General features: G+C 41.5%; 1 protein-coding gene across 1 annotated transcript; it reads left to right on the top strand.

The window, feature by feature from the left end:
- Positions 1-768: 768 nt before the first annotated feature.
- LOC112060562 (olfactory receptor 14C36-like) lies at positions 769-1,704 on the top strand. Its single transcript, XM_024111541.2, has one exon. The coding sequence runs from the start codon at positions 769-771 to the stop codon at positions 1,702-1,704; it is 936 nt and encodes a 311-aa protein (XP_023967309.1).
- The last annotated feature ends 9,265 nt before the right edge of the window (positions 1,705-10,969 follow it).

Below are 10,969 nucleotides of genomic sequence, written 5' to 3'. Positions count from 1 at the left end.
GATCATTCCCCATAGAACTCAGAGTTCAAGAAGAGAAGGACGAGAAAGAGATGGAGGGGAAACAGAGGCATAGGGAGGGGAAGTGACTGGCCCAAGGTCACAGAGAAGTTCAGTGGTAGAGCCAAGAACAAAACCCAACTCTCCTGATGGCCACTGACCCGCACACCCATAAAGTGACAGAGATAAATGACACAGCAGAGAGGTAGAGAAGCGATGCTGCTAGCCCGTCAGTACACACAGATGGAAATGCAGTCAGGAATTGGTGTCATAAATCAATAAGTTTTCAGGCAGCCGGCCATCTATGTGGTGTTGCAGTGAAATCCTTACAGGCGAGCAGTCATATACAATGCCAAGTCCATCTTATATTTCCATGAAAAGTGGATATCAGGCAGTATTGGCATTTTAGCAATTTAGTTTCATGTCCAAGTCCAGAGCAAGAGGGGATCCATCTTGGCTAGAATGGTTGCACTCGGAAAGTACTTTGCTCCATCCTTCACATGGCATTTTATTAAGCCACATCATGAGCCAGATCTTCAGATGGTGCAAACTGATGCAGCTCCCTTGACTTTAAGGGACCTGCGCCAATTTACATTCATGTGATAACTCACCAATCCTAGTTAGTAGAAGTGATGAGTGCTGTGCATGGTTGGCACTCACATCATGATATATTGCTGCAGGGAATCAGGGCCACTCCCACTGTCACTGGAATCCCCACCACTGTCTTTGTCCTTCCGTCCACAGCCATCACACAATGAACTGAGAAACAAAATGTTCAACCGAACCATTGTGACCGAGTTCCTTCTCCTGGGATTCTCTGATGTTCGGGAGCTGCAGATTTTGCACTTTGGGGTGTTCCTGGTGATTTACCTGGCAGGCATGCTGGGAAATCTTCTCATCATCACAGCCGTAGCTCTCGACCACCATCTTCACACCCCCATGTACTTCTTCCTGTTGAACCTGTCCATCCTAGATCTTGGCTCCATCTCCGTCACCATCCCCAAATCCATGGCCAATTCCCTCATGAACACCAGGGTGATTTCTTATCCTGGATGTGTCACCCAAGTCTTTCTCTTTTTCTTCTTCACTGCAACTGATCTTGCCTTACTCACCATCATGGCATACGACCGACATGTCGCCATCTGCCAACCACTGCACTACGAGAGAGTGGTGAATAGGAGAGCGTGTGTTCAAATGGCAGCCAGTGCCTGGATTACTAGTATTGTCTACTCTGCCCTGCACACTGGGAACACCTTCAGGTTGCCCTTCTGCCAGTCCAATGTCATCAACCAGTTCTTCTGTGAAATCCCCCAGCTACTCAAACTCACCTGCTCTGACTCAGACCTCAGTGAAGTTGGGGCTATTGTCTTAGGTGCGTTTTTAGGTTTAAACTGCTTTGTTTTTATAATTGTGTCTTATGTTCAGATCTTCAAAACCGTGCTAAGAATCCCCTCTGAGCAGGGCCGGCATAAAGCCTTCTCCACCTGCCTCCCTCACCTCATTGTGGTCTCGTTGTTAGTTTGCACTGCATCCTTCGCCTACTTGAAACCCACCTCCAGCTCAGCATCAGGTCTGGATCTCATGGTGGGTGTTCTCTATTCCCTGGTACCTCCAGTGATGAATCCAATCATCTACAGCATGAGGAACAAGGAGATCAAAGCTGCATTGAAGAAACTGATTGTGTGGAGGTTGTTCACCAAGAGTTAAAAAGTCCCTCATTGCACCTTTACTGTGATTTCATTCTGAGTTTCTTTGTAGATATAATCAACTGATGACAAAATTGTCTCTTTGAGAACATAGGGTGCAAACTATTTATGAAATCATAAAATGTGGACTAGCTCCACTGAAGTTAAATGAGTTAGTATAAGATTACACCAGTGTACATAAGATCAGAATCTAAATATCTTTCCATACATCTATATAGACGCCTATATATTTGTCTTAGGGGGGTACTGTCACCGCACTATCTGAGCATGTTGCACACAATATCAACAACCATATGTAAGTCACAGGTGGACTTCATGAAGTCTGTGGCTCTTCTCCTTTTTTGGGATAAAAATTGTGATGGGGTATGAGAGGGTTGGCTTGTGTATTTGCTTGTTTCTTTTTCATTTTGTTTAATTTTGTTGATTCATTCATTGACTTGTTTCTTTGTTCCAGGTGGCTTTTGGGGGGGGAGGAGCTTTGGAGGGTGGAGTATGTTTGACTAAATGGTGGTATCCATTTAATTTGCCATCTATTCAAGGTTTAAATGTCATAATCTCTTTGATGGGGGGTTTTCAGACACTTGAAGTTTTGCTTTCCCCATTGATGAAGAATTGGAAAAAAGTTTCTGCAGGTGTCTGTTCAGTGATTATTTTAATGTTGATGGGATTTTATTGTGTCATTTATGATGTGTTAGGGCACCTACAGCCTTATATAACTGTATCTATTATTGTTATTTATTTCTTTAAAATTTATTAAAATAAATAAATAAATATTGTATTGTTCTTCCTATGGTGGAAAGAAATTTGGATGAGAAAGGTATTACAATATTTCCTATAGACAAACTGAGTCTGAATCAGAAGGCCAAGTTTTTATTCCACCGAACTACTGCAGTGATCGAGCTGGAAGTGCTCATATTTTCTCTTATGATGTTCTTTGTTCCTATTGTGGTAAATAAATCACACTTTGAATGGTAAAGATGTCTAGTCACTCAACTTACTACTGGTCACAGCTCATGTGGGAAGAACTGCAGGTACCAAACACAGTTGGAGAAATCATGGTTGGTGCACAAGTTGTTATTGCCTGGGACCCAGTTTGTGAAGGAGAGAATCACTTGATTCAACCCTAAGAGAGGGACAGGCACAAAGCTTAGACCAGAGGGTTTGAAGTAAGAGATCAGAGCAGGGAGAAGAGGCTCAGCTAACCTTGTAATCATAACAATTGGGATATAGCCATTCACTTCAATGTGTATATTTGTATGTGCCATTGGTCTCTCATCCACACAAGTATCCAAATGTTTCTAGATCTCTGAAGTTGGTTGCTGTTGTTATTATTAATTAATATTTATTAAACCATGTTTGTGTGTACTACGTACACAATAGATAAAATAAGATCATGTAGATAGATAGATAGATAGATAGATAGATAGATAGATAGATAGATAGATAGATAGATCATGAAAAATCAATGCCAATTTATTGTGCCCCTTTTTCTGTCTATGACTGTTGATGTCCAGTTCATGGTTTTCCTGCGAGTATTTATTATTTGTAGTTATTTCTTTGAATATTTCTCACTCCATTACTCTTTTACAAGGACTTCATTACATGTGTTGTCTGTGAGCGTTGAGCCATTTAAAATGGATACATTATGTATTCTGTTTCTTTGCCTTATTGGATGCAATGAGTTTTCTTAAAAACAAAGGGACAGCTACTCAGTTGGTCTAAATCATAGTAGCTTCTTTTCCAAACACTCAGTGATTATGAATTTAAAACTCAAACTCCTTTGAATAATCTGAACAAAGGCACTGCTCTGGAAAAAACACGTAAGCCAGTGCTTAACTTGAAACTGAAGGCTTACAACTGAACTCATGCTTAAGTGCTTTTCTCCCCTTTGGATTAGGGGCTATGGATTTGATTTTCAATTGGGCTTATGGTAATTACGCATCCAACTCCTATTAACTTTCAGTGGGAGCTCAGCACCCAATTCCCTTGGGCCCCTTTGAAATATCCTATCCCAGTTGGTTCAAGTTCACTGTTACCATGAACATTCATGCCTGCATTGGTGGAATGTTCATGGAGTGTAACCACAAAGGAGCCATGGACTCAACTGAGCCAAATTAATTTTAAAAGTAAAACTAATATTCCTATAAATATGTTTTTATTGTTGTCATTCAGTTCTTCAAATGACACAATCAAAGAGACAATCAAAACTGTACTCCAAGTTTCCTTTGATGCAATGTTGTGCTATATATCTTAATAGTGGTGGTCATTGAACACCAGGTTGTTACTATTTGCTGAGACACTTGCAAAAATAGGTGGTGGTTCATTGACACTGGATTTGCCTTCTCATGCTACAGCTGAACTCTACTGACCTTCAGGATGTGCCCTGAGGCTTACTCATTCTTGCAAATTTTCCTTGAAGCGGTGTATTGAAGAGGTAGTATGACTGGATTGATTAGTTGAGGTGAGAGAATGTTATGGTGAATAGATGAGGAATGAACTTATTGGTGTGAGTGAAAAGTGTAGAAGTTGATTGCTGAATTAGGGAGAAAAATTGTATAGCTTGTGAATGGGTCAGGTGACTTCTAGTCTTCCTGTGATGCATTAAGTATTAGCTATTGCTCAAAGACACTACATATGCCAGTGGCAAATCAATGAGCCAAGGCCCATGGGAGTTAGGTGCCTAAAACCTTTGAGGACCTGGGCCTGAATCAAGTTCTTCTAAATTCCTTTTGTAGTGCACTACCTTAGACTCCTTTGAAATTCCAGCCTAAATACATTATTTGCATGTGCCGATACGGTGTAATTTGGGGGTGGAGAATGAAAGTAACATTTGCAAAATGGCTCTAAATAATTATTTCAAATATTGTCTTAATAATAACAAAGACATCACATCCAAACATTGCTGAAGCTCTAAAAGGACCTTTTATTGTCACACAACACACTCTTGTATTGTATGAACCAACTTTGAACTCATCCCTACATAACCGACCACAATGTTTGGTTGGCAACGATTGTCCATTTTGATGGCTATCACAATCTCCATGGACAGAACATGAAGTGACTGGGACCAAGAGATTGAACTATCCCCTCCCACTTCTGAGATGGTCTCTTTGTCTCTGCTGAGGTTGCTCACAGAGGGTTAACTGGTCCCAGTTTGGATGCATGGGCTGTCTGTGGTTTCGGCTGTAGCATGAGAAGGCAATTCCAATGTCAATGAACCACCACCTATTTTCACAAGTGTCTCAGCAACTAATAACAACCTGGTGTTCAATGAGCATCACTATTAAAATATATAGCACAACATTGCACCAAAGGAAACTTGGAGCTACAGTTTTGATTGTCTCTCCCAGAAGCTCGAGTCAGCTCTTACCCTGTATCATTTGAAGAACTGAGCAACAACAACAACAAAACATGTTTATATGAATATTAGTTTTACTTTTAAAATCAATTTGGCTCAGGTGAGTCATTCCACCAATACAGGCATGAATATTCATGGTAACAGTGAACTCGAACCAATTGGGATAGGATATTTCAAAGGGGGCCAAGGGAACTGGGTGCTGAACTCCAATTGAAAGTCAATAGGAGTTGGATGTGTAATTACCATAGGGCCAATTGAAAATCATATCCATACCCCCTAACCCAAAGCGGGGAAAAAAGCACTTGAGCATGAGTTCAGTCATAAGCCTTCAGTTGGACTTCTCTCATGTTTAATGTTAAGCACTGGCTTACGTGTTTTTCCAGATCAGTGCCTTAGTTCAGAATATTCAAAGGAGATTGAGTTTTACATTCAGAATCATTGAGTGTTTGGACAAGAAGCTACTATTGTGATGGTACCTCCCAAAAGGCTTTATGGAAATATGCTTAGAATGTGTTTTATGCTGCATATGCCATGTAACATATCTCAAAGGTTATGATCTACTGAATGTATTAATCCTATTTGTATGCATGTATCATTTTTGTATTCAAAGTTATGAATGTTATGAATGTTGTCTGTGTACTGGCTTGATTTCTAAATAACCTTAGTAGAGCATTTGGTCAGTTCCTGGAGAAAGGAATGTTGAAATGAAGTATCTAATCAAGAAACACTTAAAGGACAATGGATCTTGGAATGCTCCAATCCACATAAGAAGTCTACTTGAGGACATTCAAGGTAGCTTGTAAACAATGGATGCTACCTGTAAAACTGTGAGTCATGCATGGACATGTGACTTGCCTAGGTGACTCCTAAACTCCATCTTGGAGCTGGACTTTTCATAGGGGTGAAGAGGGGGTCTCCTGAGATCCACAAGAGAAAGTCTATTTAAACCCCTGGGAGACCCCTCCATTTTGTCTTCAGCTGGCTAAAGAGAGAGCCTCCCCACCTCCCAGAATACTTGGAAGAAACTGGAACAGAAGGCAGTGACTGCAAGGAGTGTGGGTGATTGCTGGACCCAGGCTAAAAGGAGATTAGTCTGTAAAAGGGAGCATTCTGGAACTGGTGAGGATCTTATCTGTATTCAGTTTGATTAGACATAGATTTGCGCATTTTATTTTATTTTGCTTGGTGACTTACTTTTTCTGTCTGTTACTAGTTAAAACCACTTAAATCCTACTTTCTGTATTTAATAAAATCATGTTTTACTTATTAATTAACTCAGAGTATGTATTAATACCTGGGGCGGCAAACAGCTGTGCATATCTCTCTATCACTGTTATAGAGGGGGAACAATTTATGAGTTTACCCTGTATAAGCTTTATACAGGGTAAAACACATTTATTTGGGTTTAGACCCCATTGGGAGTTGGGCAACTGAGTGTTAAAGACAGGAGCACTTCTGTTAGTTGTTTTCAGTTAACTGCAGCTTTGGGGAAAGTAATTCAGACCCTGGGTCTTTGTTGGAGCAGACGGGAGTGTCTGGCTCCGGCAGGACAGGGTGCTGGGGCCCTGAGCTGGCAGGGAAAGTAGGGGTAGAAGTAGTCTTGGCACATCGGGTAGCAGCTCCTAAGGGGGTTTCTGTGATCCAACCCATCACAACTGTGATTTAGACCAACTGAGTAGCTTTATTTTTAAGAAAACTCATTGTATCCAATAAGGCAAAGAAACAGAGCATGTTATAATGTATTCATTTAAAATGGTTCAAAGCTCACAGACAGTGCATGTAATGAAGTTCTTGTAAAAGAGTAATGGAGTAAGAAATATTCAAAGAAATAACAACAAATAATAAATAGTCACAGGAAAATCATGAGCTGGACATCAACAGTCATAGACAGAAAAAGAGGAACAATAAATTGGCATTGATTTTTTATGATCTATCTATCTAGCTACATGATCTTATTTTAACTATTGTGTATGTAGTACACACAACCATGCAAAAACATGGTTTAATAAATATTAATTAATAATAATAACAGCAACCAGCTTTGGAGATCTAGACACATTTGGATATTTGTGTGGAGGAGAGACGAATGGCTACATACAAACCTACACATTGAAGTGAATGGCTATATCCCAATTGTTACGATTAAAAGGTTAGCTTAATCTCTTCTCCCCACTCTGGTCTCTTACTTCAAACCCTCTGGTCTAAGCTTCGTGCCTATCCCTGTCTTAGGGTGGAATGATGTGATTCTCCATCTCTCAAATTGGGTCCCAAACATGATTTCTCCAACTGTGTTTGGTACCTGCAGTTCTTCCCACATGAGCTGTGACCAGTAGTAAGTTGAGTGACTAGACGTCTTCATCATGCAAAGTGTGATTTATTTACCACAATAGGAACAAAGCACAACATAAGAGAAAATATGAGCACTTCCAGCTCGATCACTGCAGTAGTTTGGTGGAATAAAAATTTGGCCTTATTATTCAGACTTAGTTTGTCTTTAGGAAATATTTTAATACCTTTCTCTTCCAAATACCTTTCCACCATTGGAAGAACAATACAGTATTTATTTATTTTAAATTTAAATAAATAAATAACAATAATACATTCAGTTATATAAGGCTATAGGTGCCCTAATACATCATAAATGACATAATAAAATCCCATCAGCATTAAAATAATCACTTGAACAGACACCTGCACAAACTTTTTTTCAATTCTTCGTCAATGGAGAAAGCAAAACTTCAAGTGTCTCAGAAAACCCCATCAAGGTGATTATGACATTGACACCTTGAATAGATGACAGAATAAATAGATACCACCATTTAGTCAAACATAGTCCATGCTCCCAAGCTCCTCCGTCCCCCAAGAAAGCCACCTGGAACAAAGAAACAAGTCAATGAATGAATCAACAAAATTAAACAAAATGAAAAAGGAACAAGCAAACACACAAGCCAAACCTCTCAGACCCCAAGCACAATTTTTATCCCAAAAAAGGAGAAGAGCTACAGACTTCATGAAGTCCACCTGTGACTTAGATATGGTTGTTGATATTGTGTGCAACATGCTCAGATAGTGTGGTGACAGTAACCCTATAAATCCCTATGACAGATAGGTAGGTGCATATGTAGATTTATAGAAAGATTCTGATCTTATGTTCACTGGTGTTGTGAAAGTAGAATGAATTATATTGTAAAAATAGAATGGATTCAAGAAATGCTGTATGTACCTTTAAGCAAAAATAAGGAATGTTGAAATACAGGTGTCAGGAAAAGGGGAACATTAAGGCATAAACAATAAGTCCATTTAAGCTAATGGTGGAACATTAGCCAGAGATCTGTAAAAGTGAGTAAGGAAATTGAATATGTATGTCTAGCCTCAGGTAAACTTGTCAGTTCTGCTTTCTTTGTCCTCTTGTTAAGTTCGCGCCCTTTTTATCTGTATAAAATAAGGTAGTGTGGGTCTTTCATGGTGCTCACATTATCTGAATGTATTAACAGAGCACTGTGCTAATAAACAGAGTGGTCTAACAAATTGTGAGTCCTGAATCTAACTTTGACAATTTGGAGGTTCCACCGAGATGGCAACCGTCTTCACTGGGGCCGTGTGATTCCTGACCATTTTTGTAGGACGACTGTGGCAGCCGGCACCTGAGCATTTGGCCCGAGCGGTCCTCCTCCTGAACGGAAGGGTGCACGACCACAGTGAAGTCTACACCATCGAACCTGTTGGTTCCCGCTCTGTTCTAGTAGTGATCCTGGGATCTGACATCAGGAATCTGGTCAGGTAATTATTTCTGTGTCTTGTCTGGACTGAGGACTGTCCTGTCTCTGTGTCTATCCATCCTCCTGTGGAGTGTTTGAGTCTGGGTGCCATCTCCATCCTGGGATCGGCCGACCAAGGGATTCCTGTCCCCCCGGTCTGAATGAGTGAAATCTGCACAATCGCAGCCGCACCGCACATTGGGTAAAACCCTTGGTGTAAAAGCAAGGACGATTGAGGCAGTAGTCTGTGGGCTCCTTTTGTGTGCTGCACCGGGCATCGCACTGACGAACCCGAATTTCCTTCTTTTGTAATTGGGGTTTGTAAAGTCCTCCTGTATGGGTAACCAGACGTCTAAGTTGGGACAGTTCCCTAAAGGAACGCCGGCTCATTTGATGTATTTTAGGAAGGGTCCGGACACCTGTAAATTTCTGGAAAAATGGTCTAGGTTAACTCATGGAAATCCCAAAACTCAGTGGTCACTGTTAGGATCTTGAGACAAAGACTGAGTGGATGTCTTAAAAGACAAACTTGGCCAACCTAAAACTAAATTGGCCAGAGGAGAGGTTGATTGTTTCATGCAGTGGTGGAAAGAGAGAAATCGTAGGTGGACAAAATCAAAACTTGCCTCTCTCAAAGATTCAAACGATAAGTTAAAAGCTTTATTAAAAGCCTCCTCTCCCACCACCAGATCGAGCACTCCCCTTTACCCCATTCTCCGAAGAGACTCAGATTGATCCCGATCCCCTTCATACTCTCATCTCATTGTGAAAAAGGGCGAAGAAAACCCCTTGTTAAATTCTGGGGACGACAATGAGAAAGACGTATTAATTTGGCAGGCTTGCGTTGGATCAATAGATGATCACCAGCCTCCTCAGTTCAGGAACAATTCTCATAGGTCACCAATTCAGACAAGTCCGGACCGTCCAATGCCGCCCAGGCCCATTCTTCCAGTACTGCTCAGGCCTGTAAAGAACCCTCCAGTCTGCCTGACTCCTCTGCTTTTTCTTATGCATGCAAAGATAGCCTGAATAAGGATTGGGCCCGTTGCTTGCGCTCTAGCTCTAAAACTGTCCAGGCTCCCCTCCGAATCCTGCATACTGGGGGCCAAGAAGGGGGTTCCACTTGGAGCTATAAACCCTGGACTCGTTCAAAGCTCCTTTCAATTGTAAAAGGCTTTCCAAAGCCCCTGGAAAATCCTACCAAATTCGCAGAGGAAATTTTGTTAGTATGCGACACCTATAAACCCTCTGAGGCAGACCTCCTGCAGCTGTGTAAGCTACTTGTAACCCCTAGCGAATATAAAAAATGGCTCACAGCAGCAAATTGGCCCGTCAGTGAGCGCCACTCTAATTTGTCAGACACCGATCCTGATGCTGAATACCAGAAAAAGTGTAAGGACCGAGCTAAAATCTACTTGAAGCCATCCCTCGAGTATGGACTCCTAAAATCAACTGGACAGCCATACATTGCTGTAAACAGCGATAGGGAAAAAACCCGGGCGACTATTGCACCCGGCTAGCTGATGTTTTTCTGCAACGTTCTGGTATACAGCAACCGGATAAAAATGGACAGGGCGCCCTGGCTCATGCGTTGGTTAATGGCCTCCTACCAGCTATTGACAGTATGCTAAAGCAAATAAGTGTTGGGTGGAAGACCGAAACCATGAACAAATTGCAAACAGTGGCAGAGCACTGCCAATGCACTCTGAAAAAAAAGAAGAAACAGTCCTCTCAAAAATTAATGGCCCTGCAAATACAACATTATTCAGGGCAGGACAAACAGTACTGGGGATGGGGAAGGTTCCAGGGACGGGGACGTGGTCATGGGAGGGGTCGTGGAACTGGGTTTTGGGGATGTTTGTAGTTACTGTAAACAGCCCGGACATTGAAAAAACAAGTGTTCGAACCAACCTAATAGCTCTGTAAATAACCAGTTAGACCCCCTGTCGGCACAGCCTGACAATTCCCAGCCTTACTTTGTCCCACAGCAATGACGGGACGCCAGGGAAATTTTAACTCCTTTACTCCCTCTCACTCCCACGGGTGAGTGTGTTTTGCCTATTAATGATCTTTCTCTCCCTTTCCTTGTTGATACGGGAGCTTCACTCTCTGCAGTTCAAACTACCGATCTGCTTGCAGTTCCCCGCTCT

The sequence above is a fragment of the Chrysemys picta genome, chromosome 13 (genome assembly GCF_011386835.1).
Source record: "Chrysemys picta bellii isolate R12L10 chromosome 13, ASM1138683v2, whole genome shotgun sequence".
NCBI lineage: Eukaryota > Metazoa > Chordata > Testudines > Emydidae > Chrysemys > Chrysemys picta.
Note: the sequence above shows the minus strand (reverse complement) of the source record. Positions and strands in the feature narration are given on the sequence as shown.